The sequence below is a fragment of the Arabidopsis thaliana genome, chromosome 5, assembly GCF_000001735.4.
Source record: "Arabidopsis thaliana chromosome 5, partial sequence".
Classification (NCBI taxonomy): Eukaryota; Viridiplantae; Streptophyta; class Magnoliopsida; order Brassicales; family Brassicaceae; genus Arabidopsis; species Arabidopsis thaliana.
Window position 1 is genome coordinate 10,364,059 of NC_003076.8, and position 18,760 is coordinate 10,382,818.

At 38.9% G+C, this 18,760-nt stretch overlaps 6 protein-coding genes and 2 pseudogenes across 8 annotated transcripts; 4 read left to right on the forward strand and 4 right to left on the reverse strand.

The window, feature by feature from the left end:
• Nucleotides 1–555: 555 nt before the first annotated feature.
• AT5G28420 (Pentatricopeptide repeat (PPR) superfamily protein) lies at nucleotides 556–1,410 on the forward strand. Its single transcript, NM_147928.2, has one exon. It carries the CDS (start codon nucleotides 776–778, stop codon nucleotides 1,229–1,231), a length of 456 nt encoding a protein of 151 aa, NP_680233.1. The 5' UTR covers nucleotides 556–775; the 3' UTR covers nucleotides 1,232–1,410.
• Nucleotides 1,411–1,683: 273 nt separating this feature from the next.
• AT5G28430 lies at nucleotides 1,684–3,363 on the reverse strand (annotated as a pseudogene; the record flags this gene model as incomplete). Its single annotated transcript has 3 exons — nucleotides 1,684–2,397; nucleotides 2,463–2,647; nucleotides 2,802–3,363.
• A 249-nt stretch (nucleotides 3,364–3,612) lies between these two features.
• Nucleotides 3,613–4,259, reverse strand: AT5G28440 (annotated as a pseudogene; the record flags this gene model as incomplete). Its single annotated transcript has 3 exons — nucleotides 3,613–3,810; nucleotides 3,882–4,115; nucleotides 4,194–4,259.
• Nucleotides 4,260–4,288: 29 nt separating this feature from the next.
• On the reverse strand, nucleotides 4,289–5,130 carry AT5G28442 (quinoprotein amine dehydrogenase, beta chain-like; RIC1-like guanyl-nucleotide exchange factor). Its single transcript, NM_001203486.2, has 2 exons — nucleotides 4,816–5,130; nucleotides 4,289–4,725 (listed from the first exon to the last, which is right to left on the reverse strand). The coding sequence occupies exons 1-2, from the start codon at nucleotides 4,960–4,962 to the stop codon at nucleotides 4,618–4,620; spliced, it is 255 nt and encodes an 84-aa protein (NP_001190415.1). The 5' UTR covers nucleotides 4,963–5,130; the 3' UTR covers nucleotides 4,289–4,617.
• A 3,683-nt stretch (nucleotides 5,131–8,813) lies between these two features.
• AT5G28450 (Chlorophyll A-B binding family protein) lies at nucleotides 8,814–10,132 on the reverse strand (the record flags this gene model as incomplete). The annotated part of the gene is made up of 4 exons (NM_122728.3): nucleotides 8,814–8,937; nucleotides 9,025–9,311; nucleotides 9,808–9,872; nucleotides 9,981–10,132. 4 exons carry the CDS (start codon nucleotides 10,130–10,132, stop codon nucleotides 8,920–8,922), a joined length of 522 nt encoding a protein of 173 aa, NP_198197.1. The 3' UTR covers nucleotides 8,814–8,919.
• Nucleotides 10,133–10,654: 522 nt separating this feature from the next.
• On the forward strand, nucleotides 10,655–13,321 carry AT5G28460 (Pentatricopeptide repeat (PPR) superfamily protein). The gene has a single exon (NM_147929.4). It carries the CDS (start codon nucleotides 10,869–10,871, stop codon nucleotides 13,167–13,169), a length of 2,301 nt encoding a protein of 766 aa, NP_680234.1. The 5' UTR covers nucleotides 10,655–10,868; the 3' UTR covers nucleotides 13,170–13,321.
• Nucleotides 13,322–15,387: 2,066 nt separating this feature from the next.
• On the forward strand, nucleotides 15,388–16,915 carry AT5G28463 (uncharacterized protein; the record flags this gene model as incomplete). The annotated part of the gene is made up of 3 exons (NM_147930.2): nucleotides 15,388–15,632; nucleotides 15,889–16,700; nucleotides 16,852–16,915. The coding sequence occupies 2 exons, from the start codon at nucleotides 15,388–15,390 to the stop codon at nucleotides 16,037–16,039; spliced, it is 396 nt and encodes a 131-aa protein (NP_680235.1). The 3' UTR covers nucleotides 16,040–16,700; nucleotides 16,852–16,915.
• A 764-nt stretch (nucleotides 16,916–17,679) lies between these two features.
• On the forward strand, nucleotides 17,680–18,226 carry AT5G28462 (uncharacterized protein; the record flags this gene model as incomplete). The annotated part of the gene is made up of 2 exons (NM_001344070.1): nucleotides 17,680–17,850; nucleotides 18,206–18,226. The coding sequence occupies 2 exons, from the start codon at nucleotides 17,680–17,682 to the stop codon at nucleotides 18,224–18,226; spliced, it is 192 nt and encodes a 63-aa protein (NP_001331226.1).
• Between the last annotated feature and the right edge of the window lie 534 nt (nucleotides 18,227–18,760).

Sequence of the window (18,760 nt, forward strand, 5' to 3'; positions counted from 1 at the left end):
GACATGGTGACGGCGTGAGAGAAAAAAGAGAGGAAAAAATTTAGGTCTTAGGAGCTTATTGCTCTGATACCATATAAGGATTGAATGATTCTTATTATCACTAAAAGAGAGATTACATCAATATATACATGAGTCGTCTAGGGTATTAGGATCAAAGTTAATTACAATTAGATCCCTTAACTTATTACATACTTATACTTCTATATATTCTCAATCTGAACTTGTTACTGAATAATGTTTTTTTCTTACAAAATTTCTTACAGAAAATTCAGGGAATTGTTTCTACTTGGGAGAGCGACATCAGATATAGAATTACTCAAGCTCGGTATTTACAAGACTTGGTGGATCTTGCTACTCCCTCAGTCTGTCTACGAGATATATTCCGAGCTGCTAGCATCAAATCAAGTTTCGAGCTCCCTCTCCTTGAGCAGAGATTGGAGAAGTTGATGTGGTGCAATGTGGATCTTACCCTCTTAGTCTGGTTTGGTGAGCAACGATCTTTGGTATTCTTATTGTTGGCCAATGACTATGCACATGACATGCGTTATCATCCAAAGAGTAGACAACTCCACGGTTTAGCAATGAAGATGGATCTGCTACAAGATGAAAGCAGCCTCTGCAAAGTCATGATGCTCTATTTATTAGAGGGACGATCGCTGCAGTCAATAGAGTGTATATTCAGATCTTCCAAAACGAAAGGAAGACTGATATATAACACCATGATCTCGGTTTATGGGAACATTTTGCTGAGGATGCACACGGGCTGTTTTTGGAGATGGTCAACAACGGAATTCGTCCCAACGGTCACACCTTCAGGTATCTCCTAGAAGCATGGACCGTAGCGTGCAAACCACAGAGGGCTCTCCAAGTCTTTCATTCCATGAAGCTGCACGGAGTTGAGGGTGAATCGTTTCACTACGGGGCGATTGTTGACTCTTTTGCAAGGATGAGGACTCCAGAATACATCCACATGGCGATATGCTTTCTAAAGCAACATCCCATTGCACATGGCCAATATGCCTTCAATGCAATTTTGAGCCGATGTGTCCCTGAGATGAAACCTTCTGAAGAAGACATAGAATTGAAAGAGATCATCAAGGAGAACATTTCACTTGCTCAGGAGATGGTAATCTACTTTCATGAGAAAGGCTTCAGATATGAAGTTCTTGAGAAGACTCATTGGAGGTTAAAGAAGAGTGGCTTGAACTGGCCTAGAACCGTGAGGTACTGATTGGTGTAGAAGGCAGGAGGGATGCAGAGGCTTGAGTAATTGGCCGTTTCTAAGTTCAACGCTTTTATAATTTTGTCTTAGTCTTCCTCTTTGAATAGAACTCTTAACTATTTCCTTTACTATGGGTTAAACGTTACAGTTTGCTTTCCTTTTTTCATTACCTAATTCCTTACTTTGTGTAAATGAGTTCCAAGTTTAACGCTTTCATAATTCAGGTTTGATAAAGCCATCCAGGCACGGGTTCTACATGTCAACTTTTGGATTTCAAAAATGACTTAAATTGACTTAAATTGGATAAATGAGTTCCATAACTTTTGGATTTCAAAAAATGACTTGCATAGGATAAAGCCATCCAGGCACGGGTTCTACATGTCAACGGATAAAGCCATCCAGGCATAAGTATTATAACCGAGCAGAAAGAGGAGAAAAACAAAAAAAAACGCCTCGGGTCCCTAGTCGAGATCTTCGGATGGGCGGTTATCCTTGGCAGGGAGGAGCGATCCGGCTTGATCTGTAATTCCCGCCTCGTCGGCTAATGACTCGACCGACCTATGACCACCCGGACTCAGAGGAGCGGGCTCGGGAGCTGGAGCTTTGAGGTCATCTTTCAATTCGGCCATGAAGCGATTAAGATTTACCTCAGCATCGGCGAAATCTTTTAACCACTCATCAACCTGCTCCTTCTCTCTCTCCAGAACTCCGCCACCTTCGAGGACCTCGATCAGCTGCGCGTTGGCTCGCGCCTGGGACAAGTACATGAATCGGTCATTGACCTCATCAAGGAGCGATACTTTGTGCTCGGCGGTCTTCATTTTGGCAATGAAGGTCTCGGAAACCTCCCGCCTCGTCGTCTGAACGGCCCGAGCCACCTCGCTGTCACGAAGCCCCCTCTCCTCGGATAACATCCGCTTAAGACGGACGATCTCAGAATTCGCCTTGAGATTCTGCTCGGCCATCTTAATGGCATTCTCTTTATTCACGTAGGCCATCCTCTCGACCTCTTCCCTTTCCAGCTTCGCTGCAGCAGCTTCGGAGAGTGCCTCGTTCTTCTCTCGCTCGATGGCCTGAATCCGAGACTCCGCCTCGGCTAATTTACCAGCCACCTCCATGTTGCTCCGCATAGCCGAATCATACGAATGTACCATCCGGTTCATCGAAGCGACAGCCTGGAAAAGAGAAAAGTTAGATTTACAATAACACCAAAATAAGTTATAAGCAACAAAGCTCATACCCGCAGAAAGTGAGATGCCGTCTCGGCATACTTCCGAGATTCCAGAAGAGTATCTGGAGGAAGAAGCAAGGGGCCAACACATCCCCCGAGCAGATTGGCCGAGGCAGTACGATCTTCAAAAATATTTTCTCCGCCTCGGCATATTTTCTCCGCCTCGGCATATTTTCTCCGCCTCCGCCTCGTAACTCCGAATCAAAATCCCGAGCAGATGTCTCAAAGACCGCATCGTGATCTGGGAAAGAGCGATCTGATATGATGTCACATATTCCAGGACCAATCTCGGGATCGGCAGCCATAAGAAACAGCCGTAGAAGAATCCCTCGTACAAAGTATAGAAACCTGCAGGAGGACTGTCGGCTCGCTCTTCAGGGCTCGGAACACGCAAGGTTACAGCGCCAAGACCAAATCGAGCCCTAAGATCCGAGAGAGATCGCTCGGTACACAATGACGAACCGGGAGGATCTGGCATTACCGCCTTTTTCTTCTTTTTCCTCTTCTCAGCCTTTTCGAAAGCCTTCTGCTCGTTAAGACGCAAGATATCCTCTGTCTCATTCGGGCCGAAGTAAAGAAAGTCCTCGATCTTAACCGTCGGCATGAGGGGCTCGGGCACATCTTGCCAATTGGATGTCCCAGCTTCGTCGACCGGAGCAAAGGACCTCCGAACGAGAGGCGGCTCGGGATCGTCGGGTAAATCCAATTCCCGAGCGATGTCGGCATTGGTGTCTTCCCGAGCCGTGAAGGGAGTCGTCTGCTCGGGGGAATTCGATGAAGAAACAGTATCTTCAGAAGACGTCCAAACTGATCTCCGTTTATAGATCGGAGAAAGATCGTCTGGATGGTTTGAATCGCTAGAATCGATAAAAGAAGCGCTCGGGATCGACGGTGATTGCGAAGAACTCATTCTCGGCTCGGGACGTTAGACGAGAAGGGAAACAACCGGAAAACCAGAATTTCAATCCCGGCAAAATCAAAAATAACAAGAAGAACGACGGGACTTCACCGGAAAAAAAAAAACGATAGAAATATCAAGATCAGAGAGAAGGAAGCAAACCTTGATTATTATCTTCGAAAACTTCAAATGAAGTATTATTGGAGTGGCTCGCTACATATATATAATTTTTCAAAGGCGCGTCGGATCCGCATTAAACATTCAAAACGCGTTCAAGCGCGTGGGCTCGGCAGAAGAAAAAGATCCGCGTGATCCTCGGGAACAAGCGAAAAACGTTTCTACTCCACAAGAATAGTCGGCGACACGAGACAGAAGTTTGACCGTCCGAGAAGATGAAGCGACAGAACTAGAAGGCGAACAGTCGGCTCGGGAAATCCATTCATGAAGCTCATCATCTTTCTGCTAAATCACTGAGCTGGGGGGCAAACTGTTGGGGTCGGATTTCACCCAGGATAGCGAGCCGACCACACCTCCGCCTCGGGAACCATCGATGAAATATCCCGAACCGGACCACAAAACACCTCGGAGGTCTCTTCAAGAATCCATACCGAGGCGATGTCAAGAACGCCTCGGAGCCCCCGACCCGACCTCGAAACGCCTCGGGCATAAGACTTGGCAAATCGTCCGAGGCGGGCTCCAAGACACCTCGGGAGCTTGTCTTCGAATACCGCGGACCGAGCATCCCGATCATGACCCGAGGCCAGCTTAATCACGACTCGAAAAGATTTCGGGTTAGACGAGGGAAAACTTCAAAAGACTTAGCCGATGTAAGTTCAAAACACTTCACCTCCAAAAACCCCGGAAGAGATAATCTTCAAAGATATCACCGGATATAGAAATCCCAGAATCTTCGAAAGATAAAGACAATGACTTTGAAGGCGAAAACACCTATTTCTCATATTCTAACACACTTGTACGATAAAATTATTGCTTTCTCATTAATACAATCAAGAACACCGTCCGCGGTAATAGAGAATTCTGTTGTTCTTTGAGAATCTCACAAAGATCCGTTCTTTGAAGAAACCCTTAAAATAAATTCTATTGTGCGAGTTTCGACTCTCACAGTACCCACAGCAAGAATTTGTTGCTCTGAAGCCACTGATGCACAAACAGCATCACCACCCAACTTCTTCTCAGCTCTAATACTCTCAGTGTACTTTAAACCTTTCTTATTCACAGAGCATACTACTAGCTGCCCATCCGAATTTAACACAAACAATAACTTGGAACGAGTGCAAAGTGCACAGCTTGCAAATTCTCTCCTTCTCGCAACGACTTGTCATCTCTCATATACTTTCCCAACCTCACTCGTTGCTAATTGCGGGAAAATCAAACAAAAAGCTATAAGTTAACCAACTCTAGACTCCAATTACTAGGAAATGCAGAGAGATGATGATAAAGCACCTGAGAAGAACCCCAAAGCTCCAGGTGAGACGGAGAAACGACCAGCAATAGCTGGCCGGAGAGCTTAAGGTACACGACTCGCTGCAAAGACGGACACGATCCAGGTAGAAGCGGGATCACCTGCGGCCACCCGTAAGCCATATACATCTTTGGCTACCTCGAATTGAAATGGCTATCTCTCTCTACAATGGATCTGATTACAGATTCTGCTCATACACAGAGATCATAGGAACATTTGTTGGAAGAAGAAGAAGAAGAAGAAGAAGGAGAAGAAGAAGAAGATGGATCTCGCAGTCGCAGATCAATAAACGGAGCATCAAAATTGGAATTGCCCGACCGGTTTATGTTGATCGGATTTTAATTTTGCGAATATAATCGGTTTGGGTGATACGAATCTAATTTTATGAATAAACCGGGAATCAATTATTGATTATCCTTGGCCTTCTCAACCCCAATGCATTTCAATTTTACGAATCTAATCGGTTTTGGGGATACGTTGATGTAAGCCCAAATCCAACAGAAACAGTTTCAGCCCATCAAACAATAATGACTAGAAATTGCCCAGATTAATTTTCAGCTCATGCATGTGTGTGATTACATAATTGAAAACTCTAGTTTTCTTCTCTTTTTGTAGGTTGATTTTTTATTTGTTTAATAAATTTAAGAATTTAGTAAAGTAAACGTATAGAACTAGTAAATTCACCGACAAAAAAAGAACTAGTAAATTTTTATTATAGTTTCTATAGATATTGTTTTTATAAGGGTATAGATTAAAGTCTGTTCCGCACAAACTATTGACTATCTCAAATTCTTAGTTAATTATTTTGATATAAGTCCAAAAAAATAATCAATTATGAATAAATCGGGAATCAATTATGATTATCTTTGGTTAAACGAGAATTCTCTCTCAATTTTTTCTCGGTTTACTCAAACCATTTTATAGACCATTAATAATAGGGATTACAAAATACTAGTATACCTTCGTCTAAATTTTTAATAATTAATAACACAACTAAACTTTTGTTCTTTTTGTAATCGGAAGTTCGATGTTTGATAAGTTTATACTAATTTATGATAATCATATATATGAAAGTTGGCCAACTCTCTCCCTATGAGTGACACATCATCACACAAGAAAATGACATGTGTCATTCTATATTAATTAAATAAAAAATTAATACAATTAATTGAGAAAGAATCAAAAGTCTTTTGTTGTGTTAAAATTCTCTATAATCTCTTTTTCAAATAAATTTTCTTAAAACATTCAATAAATAAAAAATTATAATAATATATCAAGTACTACTTTCATTATATTCTACTTATTTTTTAAAATATTTTTATCAATAGTTATCAATTTATAATGGCTAAAATTTACTTTGTGTTGTAGTTAAATGTTTGCTACCTAACCTCATATTAATTAGTAATTTTAGTTAGATATTTTCTTATTATTACGTTATATGAATATGATTTATCATATGACCTTCTTTCTGTTTATTTTTGTGCGTTCTGATAACTTGGTAACATTGATATACATTTTTTACGTAATGGTCATCCGAGACATTAGACATACCCACACAAAAACACGAGATTCTATATGGCTATATGCAAGGGAAGAGAATTAGGGGGTGTTATTGGTTCCTAATTTACAAGGAATTTTGATGACTTCAATTAAATCCTTGAAAGTTTAAAGAAACGAAAGATTTTAAAGGATTGTTAGAGAGTTTTTTATAATCTTGTTGATTAGTTTTTCATAATCTTGTAAAGTTTCTCAAACAATCTCTCAATTTTGATAATAATTTCCATGACTTTTCATGACTTCATTTTGTGAAGAAAAATGTAGGAAGTCATGAACCAATAACACAATAATTTAAATCATTAACAATCATTAACAATCAAAGATTCTTTTGTTTTAATTGAATAACACAAAACTTCTAATGACTTTATAAAAGTATTAATCTAATAACCCAAAATTTATAAAGATTTTAGATTACTTTTTACAAATCTTAAATGAATAACACAAAACTTTAACATACTTTTGAAAAATCTTGATTGAATAACAACAGATTTTACATGACAATTTAAATCACTAAAAACTCTTTTGAAATCATAAACGAATAATACCCCCTTAAAGTGTTGACTTGAATTACTAGCATATCATGATGTGGTTAGTGTACTAGATAACGAGAGAATATATGGAATAAAAAATTGTTTGTTACAATTAAATTAGACAAGTTTCAAAATACATAAGTAATATAACTACATATTAATATATCATATAATTTTGTTGTATGTGTTTATGATAGTGAAATATTTGAATAATAGGTTTATAAATATTCATATTATAGTAAAATTGATATTTCGAATTATAGATAAATTTAATTATAAAAAATTATAACTCTATAAAATAGAGATGACTTTATTACTTACACATTAACACACACACAAAAATGAATATCAAAATCAACAAAAGACCATAATCATATATTCCGACAATTTTAAAAACAAAAACCCATACGTAGCATGAGTTTTCATTTAGAATAACAAATTAACTAATAATAACAAATATGTAGGTAATTTTATAAATATTGTATATATAAATATCATAAGTTTATATATTATCTATATGTGGTGTAATCATATATATGAAAATTGGCAAACTCTCTTCATATGAATGACACATCATCACTTAGCTTTTAATTTGCCACATGTCCACTTAATAATTAATGTAAGTTAATGGTTTATAGTGATTTATTATTTAATTATATATATTATTAAATTTTAAATAATTAATTGTATAAATAATAATTTTCTTTTATTTTGTATGTCTTTTTCTTATATTAAATTATTTAATTGATTTTCTCATACTCTTAAATATTTTTCCCTAATTTTTATAATTTTAAGTTAAAATATGATTAAATAATTGTATAGTGGATTAGCTAATAGTTTTCGTAGGTTATTCTTTTTTCTATATAATATATTAAAAATGGTGAGAAGTACTTGAGAACTCTAGCATCAAATTCTTGGACTCAAATCCTCTAGCATTTTGTCTTATTTATTTGGTTTAAGGTTAACACAAATGAAATTTTTTTATGAAAATAATGTTTACTGAGAAAATATTTTGTTAGAAATCTAAATGCAAAATGCAAAAACAAATTGTTGATTTATGGAGCTTAGTATCAAATAGGAATTTTGTCTTCTAGCCTATTAAAAAACTAACCTAAATTTTACATTTAGATACTTTTAAATTATGAAATATAAAGTGAAAGCCCGCACGTAGTGCGGGTACTCATCTAGTGATTATTAATTTACGATATTACTAGACTATATAGTTACATTAGATTTTCAAACAAATTATTATTTTATCAAATTATGTTAAATATTACATTGATATAACTCATTGATATAACTCATTGATATCAAATTATGTTAAATTTATATAGTTACATTAGACCAAAAAAATAATTAATTTATAGTGATTACTAATTTATCGAGTGTTAATTGATAGAGGTTCTTTCTCCGTACAAAATATTTACAAATTAAACTTCAATTTACACATGTGTTCACTTTTTTCCACCTTATCTATTTGGATGTTGTATAATTGCTAAATTATGTTCATAATTAACGTATAACTACTATCTTAGATTTAACTTTAGTGAATATGCATTAGACAATAACAAATTTTCAGTTGATTTTCAATATTTAAATTTGTCATGTTATATTGAGAGAGATAGAGAAAGGAAGAAAGGTGAGAAAGGGAGATTTAGAAAAAGGTAAACAAGAGAGAGAGAAAGGTGAGGAAGAGATATCAGAAAAGAGGTAAACGAGAGAAAAAGAGAAAGGTAAGAGAGAGATAGAAGAAGAACATAAGCTTAGATATCAACAATAACGAAAAACAATTAAGATGGACTCTTTTAAGCTCTGAATGACAATGTAAAAGCATCTTATGATCATTGAGTTAGGAAAAAAGAGTGTTATGTGAAACCTTAATTTGCATTCGACCACAATTTATTTAAAATACATAATACTTTTAAGTTCAAAACGATATTTGTACAAACATGATCACACACAAACGCATTCACCTCCCCATAACCCTTTTTCGTTGTCTCACTTGGGTGTGAAAGCCTGTAAAAAAACACAAAAGCTAGTCATTTAAACGAGTGGATGTTATGAATATTTAAAAAGATATGTTTTGATTCGGATCACACTTACAGCGAAGATGGTGGCGTGACCAGGATCAGCAAGATGTGCAAAAAGGTTATCAATAGGACCAGTGCCAGTGTAGATGTGTTGGAACCAAGCACCCATCACTGCCAACATCGCCAACCTTCCGTTCTTGATCTCCTTGGTCCTCAACTCCTTGATCTTAGTTGGGCTACCGGATCCCCAACCCAACGGGTCGAACCATAACCCACCTGGGTAACCAATGTCTGTGCCCGTCAGTTTGTTGTTTGGGAAGACTGGGTCAGTGTTGACGCTACCGGGCTTGATGATATCGGCTTATGCCCAGTAGACCTATGTATAATTTAAAGAGGGAGTTTTTCCGAATTAAAAGAAGTGAATATTCGGCTTATACTTTAGGAAGATGCGAATTAAAATTTGATCCGTTGAACCTCCAAGATATGTCAGTTTAGCTTGGCACGCGTCGATGATATAAAACAAGGCTAAGCTTGTGAGTTAGGTAGTCTGATGGACTGATAAAGAATGACCTTTATCTGAGCTAAGAACAAGTAAACTAAAACAAGCAATAGAGAAATGCGCCTATTTAGACGGAGAGTTAGATGAGAAGAGAAGATTTTAGACTCAAGGTCGTTGATAGTTCATTGATAACAAAACCCTAAAAGGGAAGGTTCCTTAAATAGCATCTACTGAGACTCAATACAAAACGCAGCATTTCGATAACCCAAAAGTAAAACGACACAGTTGGCGAGCTGGCGAGCTGTCTTTCTGTGCCTTAGCCACTTTTAAATAGAAGCTTCCTCAGGAACTTCTCACGAGCTCTGCCTTTCCTTCCATTTGATCTCGCCCTACTTCTCACACCAGCCAACGGCACCCGTAACCTATTATGGACCTCATGAGTTGTTGAGTTGTGGGATGCTCTCCTGGATGATCTGAATGCCTAGCAGAGAAATGACCTGACTGATGAGCCGAGCAGTGAGATAGGTTACCAAATGATCTTGCTAACAAGCTGCAAGGCAAGCTCAGATGATCTGACGAGCGATCTGGGATATAGGTTGCTAAATGGTTTGTCTTGCGATCTGCGAGATAGCCGGGCAGATGAGCTGAAAAAAACATTTGCGATGAGCTGCAGACATGCCATTATCATTTGGGTTAGCAAGATACGTGAGCTTTTGAGCTCTTTTTTTTTTTTTATCATTTGGGTTAGCAAGATACGTGAGCTTTTGAGCTCTTTTTTTTTTTTTTTTAAGGTGCGAGGAACTCTCGGCTTATCCTGTTTTGAAGACTTAAAGCAAGACGAGGTCTCGGTTTTTGTGAAACATTTTCACATAATAGCAAGCGTTGAGCTCGGCTCAATTTATAAGTGTGACTGCGAGCGTTGAGCTCGGATTAACTGCAAGAATTATTTTTATCTTTTGAATGTAGCTCGATGCTAGGTGAACTAAGCTTTTTGAGTCGGGACTCAATTTAGAGCTTGACTTCAACAATCAAAAAATGTAAAGCACGAATACTTAATCTTGATGGGAGAAGAAATGGCGAGAGGCTGAGCTCAGAATTGCTGTTCCAAAGGTAAAGTAGGAGAAGTGATCAACAAAGCCCTCTTGGAGTTTTAATGTAAAGGATAATTATATGAGAAAAATAAAGATTCATCCTCATTTTGTTATAAATATAATGTAATCAGCATGATAAAAAGCTCACGTTCAGTTTTATGAGAAAAAATAAATTTTTGTCCCCATTGTGTAATATTGTAAAGGTTTATTTGGGCTAATGTGTAAGCCCATTATTTAAAATGGGCCCAACTTCTTGTACGTTGAATTCGCCAACAGAGTTCGTCGTCTCACTTTTCCCGGTGGCCGTCTTTTTCAAAACCTTAGACAATGAGTATCATGCTATCAATTTCCCGGCGCCAGAACTCTTATATTCTGCTCAACCATTCTCGATTCCTCCGGCGTTTTTCTTATGATGTTGACCCACGGCCGGAAATCAAATCGGAGAGCCAGGAATTTGTAGTAGTCAAATTTGTGAAAACTCTTCAAAATACCCCGCAACATGATTGGGCGTCGAGCGAGTCGCTAAGTGCGCTTGTCGTATCTTCTTCTTCTGCTTCTCCTTTAGTATTCTCGCAAATCACGCGGCGGCTAGGATCGTATTCTCTAGCAATCTCGTTCTTCGAGTACCTGGATGCGAAGTCTCAGTCTCTGAAACGCCGTGAAGAATCTCTCTCCTTGGCGCTTCAGTCGGTCATTGAATTCGCCGGTAGTGAACCGGACCCGCGTGATAAACTTCTCCGTCTCTACGAGATCGCCAAAGAGAAGAACATTCCTCTTACTATCGTTGCCACTAAGCTTCTGATCCGATGGTTTGGGCGTATGGGTATGGTGAATCAGTCGGTTCTTGTATACGAAAGACTCGATTCGAATATGAAAAACTCGCAGGTTCGTAATGTTGTGGTAGACGTCTTGCTAAGAAATGGACTTGTGGATGATGCCTTCAAGGTGCTCGACGAAATGCTTCAGAAAGAATCTGTTTTTCCTCCTAATAGAATCACAGCGGATATTGTGTTACACGAGGTTTGGAAGGAAAGGCTTTTGACAGAAGAAAAGATAATTGCTTTGATTTCAAGATTTAGCTCTCATGGTGTCTCCCCAAACTCTGTTTGGTTGACTCGGTTTATATCAAGTCTATGCAAAAATGCTCGCGCCAATACTGCTTGGGATATTTTGAGCGACCTGATGAAGAACAAAACCCCACTTGAAGCTCCTCCCTTCAATGCGCTTTTGTCTTGCTTAGGAAGGAATATGGACATTAGTAGAATGAATGATTTAGTCTTGAAGATGGATGAGGTGAAAATCCGGCCTGATGTTGTGACTTTAGGGATTCTTATTAACACTTTATGCAAATCAAGAAGGGTAGATGAAGCTCTCGAAGTTTTTGAACAAATGCGTGGAAAGAGAACTGATGATGGAAATGTGATTAAAGCTGATTCGATTCATTTTAATACTCTCATTGACGGGCTCTGCAAGGTGGGGAGGTTGAAAGAAGCAGAGGAGTTATTGGTAAGGATGAAACTGGAAGAGAGATGTGTGCCCAATGCAGTTACTTACAATTGCTTGATTGATGGGTATTGCAGAGCTGGAAAGCTTGAGACGGCTAAAGAAGTCGTTTCTCGGATGAAAGAGGACGAGATTAAACCTAATGTGGTAACTGTTAATACAATCGTTGGTGGGATGTGCAGGCACCATGGATTGAACATGGCGGTTGTTTTCTTTATGGATATGGAAAAGGAAGGCGTGAAAGGGAATGTGGTTACTTATATGACATTGATTCATGCTTGTTGCAGCGTCAGTAATGTAGAGAAGGCTATGTATTGGTATGAAAAAATGTTGGAAGCTGGTTGTTCTCCTGATGCAAAGATCTATTATGCTTTGATCTCTGGATTGTGCCAAGTTAGACGGGATCATGACGCCATTAGAGTGGTGGAGAAACTGAAAGAAGGAGGGTTTTCTCTTGACTTATTGGCTTACAACATGCTTATTGGGTTGTTTTGTGATAAGAATAATGCAGAGAAAGTCTATGAGATGCTAACCGATATGGAAAAAGAAGGGAAGAAACCTGATTCCATCACTTACAACACTCTGATTTCGTTTTTCGGTAAACACAAGGACTTCGAGAGTGTTGAGAGAATGATGGAGCAGATGAGAGAAGACGGGTTAGACCCGACTGTCACGACATATGGAGCGGTGATTGACGCTTATTGCTCAGTCGGCGAATTAGACGAAGCATTGAAGCTCTTTAAGGACATGGGTTTGCACTCAAAGGTCAATCCGAACACTGTAATATACAACATTCTCATAAACGCATTTTCTAAGCTGGGGAATTTCGGGCAAGCGCTCTCTCTGAAAGAGGAAATGAAGATGAAGATGGTGAGACCTAATGTTGAAACTTACAATGCCTTGTTTAAGTGTCTTAACGAGAAAACCCAAGGAGAGACATTACTTAAACTGATGGATGAGATGGTCGAACAGTCTTGTGAACCAAATCAGATCACAATGGAGATTCTAATGGAGCGTCTCTCAGGTTCTGATGAGTTAGTTAAGCTGAGGAAGTTTATGCAAGGCTACTCTGTTGCTTCGCCGACCGAGAAAGCTTCACCTTTCGATGTCTTTAGCTTGGGATAATGTTCTTTTAGATACAGTAACCATTACTATAATGTTTTTAATAATTTCTTGATTATGCATTTTATATAATTACACAATCGCTATTTATTTATGTATGGTTATTTGCTAAATTTTGTTAAAATAAAAAATCCAGCTTTCTACAATTCTCAATGCAGTAACTTAAGTAAGCCCATTTACTTATGGGCCTCGTGTATTTGAGGTCCCCGAGACTTGGACAGACACGTGTCTTGAATTGAATGGTTCTTCGAGCTGACTAGTAGCGAATCCTAAACAGAGAATTTGACTCGGCTTTCTTTTTTTCAGACAACTAAAGAAGCGGAAGTCAAAGCTGCCATTTGTTCAACGAGTTGATTAGTTTTGTTTTAATTGTTGACTAATCATTATAACTCCCCTAACCCTAGGGGTCACGACCGTTAGATCTTCGCACTTAAATTTCATTAGTGTATAAATCACGATTTATTAAATGTACACCTTTTTCGCCCTATTGTTCCGACTTATTACGTGCGCACATTTTATTATGTTTTGAGGAACATTTGTATATTTTCTACGTAAAACTAAAATATTCTTCTCGAATCTTATACAATGTGGATATGGAAATTAAGAATACAGATTCTCTTTCACCTCTTGAGCTTTTGTTACAGTTAACCGTCAGAATTTTCAAGCGCCATTTAGGTTTTGTATCATGCGTCAAATAAGAATTGATTTTATGTTACAATCTACAACTCACAACCAATTTGACAAAGAAAAACATCACATGCATTTACTTAAACTGACAACTTTGGAAGCTGAACCTCTAGCTTTGGTTCCGATCATTGGTCATATTGTTAGTCACGATTTAATGCCAAAAGCATCACATGCATTTACGAAGGAATAAGAATCAATATTTTTAAAGACTAAAACAAGATAAAAGGAAGTTGGTGTAATTAATATCACAGTCACTGTACGTGCGTATACGTATTCTTTTTCCCTACAAATACACTCTAAGAAAACGAGTAATCACTCCACTTAGATACATACAGCGTGTCCATCTAGTTTTAGTCTTTTCGATCTCCGACCAATTCAATCTAAGGCAAAGATTAATGTAGAGAGAGTTTTACTATGTCGTAAATCTGGAAAGCCGCCCGAAAAGATCTTTGATCGCCAATTCAGTGGGCTGCTCCACGGGTCAATACTTTTTCACATGTTAATTTTGTTGGATTACTATAAACATAATGAATGACCTTGAAGAACTCTTTGGAGCTAAACCCAACGACCAACCCATTACGGCATTACCATTCTCTCTACATGATTTTCTTCCTCTTAAACTAATTTAAAATGGAGAAAGACAAAATTTGAAATTTTATTTTCACGTGATTAGACCATGATTACGTTTCGGTCGACACGCAAGTAATTTTAAAACTTAAAACATATGATTTGAAAAAGGTAAAACACCAAGTCATGGTAAACTGATAACTTCCGTTTGAACCGTTTCCGGAATTAGCACCTCCGACAATACCGGCTTAAACCAGAGGAACTACGAATTAGACTGAGATTTCAATCAAACCGGGGTATCCCGGTTTAGCTTGTTAATGGGCCAAAATAAGGAGGTCATTTGCCGACTTTAGCCCGAAGTAAGGAGACCGTCTAGCCGACTTCCTAATTCGAAGAAAAAGAAGTTTTCTCCTTTGAAAATAGGAAGTCTTTGGAGATAAAAGAAATTAGAAGATTCAATCCTCGAAGAAATAGAAGTTTAACAAATCTTTTAACCGTCTTAATAGTGTATAAATAGAGGGGTTTGTCCTCTATTCGGGGGATCCGAAATTTAATACTAAAAACCCTAGTTTTCTTCATTGTTCTTGGGCAAAACCCTAACTTTGTCTCTAAGCAACCTTGTTCTTCTTTTCATTGAATCTTTGGTCACTAAATAGCGAGAGAGAGTTAAGTAAATTTGTTTACCCCCTTTAAACAAATTTATTGTGTGATTTTCAGAATCAACAATTGGCGCGCCAGGTAGGGGGACACAAACAACTCTCTTCGCATATTACTCATCCAAGTTTTCGGTGAACGCTCATCAAGCCAAGACAATCCAATCCGTTTATTTGCTCGGCGATTTCCCGTCAGGTTCCAATGAACCGGGTGACGTGTTCCCGGATTGCCCCGGAGATCAGCTTTCCAGGGAGTCTAACCATGGTTCAATCGGATATCTATTCTGAGAGTTATCACCGTATTTGTAAAGCCGATGCTGTCTGTTTCAACACAGATCCGTCTGAATAGACCAGTCAACCTCAGGACCGATTTCCTTAGGGAGGAGGCGAAACAGATCTGCAGTGACGAGAGCAGGTACAAGGGCTATAATGGCGGAGACGGAGTCAGAGTGATTGGCCAAGAATTCAGGCAGAAGAAACTAAGAGTCAAAGGCTTTGAGGATCTCAAACTTGGTGGAGGCGACAAATCCGTCGCCGAACACAGCCATGGCGTCATGACGTTTTGACGATGAGGACACGTGGCAGTTCTTGGTGGAAGAGCTCGTCGCCATCATTGCGTAGTGGGAGATGCGAAATTGATCTGTTTTGTTTTATTATAAAAACATTGTTTTCAAAATTATCTCTCCGGTTGTCCGATTTCAATCGGCATCGTGAGAGGTCTTACTTTGCTTCGCATGGGTCTTTGTTCCTTTTTGTGCTCTTGATTTGTTTCCGGAGGGATGATTTGTTTCTGTTTCACGTGGCGAGTGGAGAAGGATCCGCCGTGCAGGACGGCCGGTCTTCTCGTGGTTGTTTCTAGTGCTTCTATCTCCACTGCTTGTAGACAGCAGTGTGCCATGGTGGATGTTCTATTTTCTGGCCTTAGCATCTCGCATCTCAAGCAGTGGAGCGAGCCTTTGTTTGTAGATCTGTTGTAGATCGCCTTCTTCCCGGTGGTCCCGATTATGAGTTTCGAGTCCCTTCACTTTGCGTGTGGTTGCTTCTCTCCTTATCGGTTCCATTATTTCCAAGTTTATCTTGGTCTTTCCGCTACGTGTCCGCGCGTATCTACCAGAGATTTGGGCTTCTCTGTGGCGGGGTTTGTTTTGAGGACAACTTCCTCCTTCACGTCTGAAGCCTCTGTCCTCTCCGTTTGAGTCGATCGTGTGTTGGAGTCCGAATCGAGAGGTTTTCATTTGCTGTGGCTGATTTTTTAGCCTTGGTTGGTGTACTCCATCGACTCGTTGTAGCTTATGTTGCCTCGGCCTCTCTTTTCTAGCCCTTCTTCGCTTAGGTACTCAGTGATTGGTTACTATTGGTGCTTTGAATCTCGTCTAGCTTTCACCGTCGAGTCTGGATTTTGGCGTTCTACGTCTCTGTTGGCATCTTCTACATGTGGACAATAGCAGAACTATTAGGAGCATGGTGTCTTGTGGCGTTTAGGCTCTCTCGTTGTTCTGGATGCTCTATGTCTCCTTTTTGTAGCGGCTTTGGTGTTTGATAGGTTGTGGCTTAGCTATCGGTGGTAGCTAGTCCCCCACTTCTTTTGAAAGCTCTTTAGTTGTATCATCCCTTTGGTTATCTCCAGGCATGTTCTAGGTTGTGGCTTCTTTTGTTTGCCTTTGTTTTGAAGATAGTTTTGCTTTGCGTTTTTCTCTTTTTTCTTGCGTTTGGATTTAGCTTTAGAGGAACTAGTAGGGCTGATGGCTTTTGGTGTGGTGGTGATTGGTTTTATTTAGCTCTGCGCTGCTGACTTCGGGGAATGAACTTGGTATTGAGGGAGCTCGCACCTTTTGCATTTTTTGGTGTGTGAAGTTCCGGTTTTGAGATAGCTCATGGTCTACATCAAAAATTCATTTTGGAGTTGTTAACCGTTGACGGCTTGGTCTCGGACCTCCTGCGGAAGGCTTCTAGCGCTCTTGGTCCGTCGCATTTGGGTGTTTTAACAATTGGCTAAAGCCCTTATGCTCTTGCAACACATTCTGGAAGAATAGCTTTGAATGTCATCGCTTCATCTTCTCATGCAGCTTCATTGCTTAGGTCGAGAAGATGGATCGAAAATTTGGTTTTAATTAACCGATTTTATGTGTCATTCTTTTTTGCCATGGATTCATACTTTTAGGTTTCAAATTATGTTTGTAACCTAAACTGTTTTCATTTTGTGAAATATTTACAATTTAGCGGAAAAAAAGGAAAAAAAAAATTCTTTTATTTTTTTCAGGTTACACAATAACACGACACGTTTAATCCATCCACACACCATAATTCAAAAATCTTCAAAACCCTTTTTTTTTGTTGGGTCACAAGCAAGATTCCATATCAAACCAGAAAAGCAAAAAGAACAGAGCATGAATCTTCTACCCATAAATATATACAAGCCACACCAATCCGCGATTCAAATGTTGTAAAAGTTCAGTGGTGGCCTTGTACATTATTATCTTCAAGAAAATATGGTTCCAAAAACTTGGCACATGGGTTAGGATCTTGATGCATAATCCTTGCAGCTTGTTCGAACTCTTCCCTCAACACTCTCTGATACTAAACTTGACGACCACCCGACCCAGATCATGGCTCGTCTCAAACGGATTCTCTATGCATATCAAGTGCCTATCGTTCCCCACCCATCTCATTCAGTCCTTCTCTCGCTTTTTGCAACACACACATATTCATGTTTCATCTCTGAGATTGTTGCTTCACAGATGTTTCCTTCAGCTTCCGCCTCCTCCGCCGATAAGAAGGTACAATTCTGGTTTATAGATGATTCAATTGTACCTTGTAGACGGTTTTCTAGGGCTTGTTTGTGAATTTCATGTCGGCTTAGTGAGGTTTTAGGGTTTCGTGTTTGGATTCTGGCTACGTAAATATCGTCTTATAACTGACTGGCTTCACAAAAATTTGTAGTTGGATAGTTTGAAACGAAACAGGTTAAAGAACATAACATAGAAAGTATAGAAAGTATAGCCCATGTAATAACATAGGAAAAATAGTTTTTAAACAACTTGGGCTGGGCTAATCTAAAATTTGTTAGAACATAGAAAGTTTAGTTTTAAAAAAATTTGGATTGGGCTAATTTTAATTTAGTTTTCATAATAGAATGACATGTACAAATACTAAAGTTTGATTGGTCAACAAAAATGATCTATATTTAAACGAAATGTTCTAATGGGTTGTTGATTTTGTAAAGGTGTCAAGCTGATGTTAACTGAAAAAGGTGATGTGTCAGCACAAGAGAGACTTTTAGTGTTTTTATGATATTGATTGATTACAAGCCCAATCCACATACATCAAACCGGACAAAACCATCAACTTAAAATTGATCCACGATCACCATACCTAAATAAATCGGTTAAGTAAGAAACTCTAATCTTCAGTCGAAATACCCTTTTGAAGCCGTAGCCCTAGAAACTGTGAACTTTTTTCCGGAACAGGACCTCCGGCGAATCAGGATGACACAAACCGAGCGGAGATGGTGACCTAGGAACCGTCGCTATCCGCCACCGTAGAGCCGTTTTGAGGAGGAAGAAGAAAAGCTGATCTTACATTTTTCGAGAAGAAACCATGCAGTCTTGAGAGACAAAGGCAGTAGGGAGTAAATATGGAATCTCTCAACGGGGGCTTAGCTTCATCATGCCGTAAATGATCTCCCCC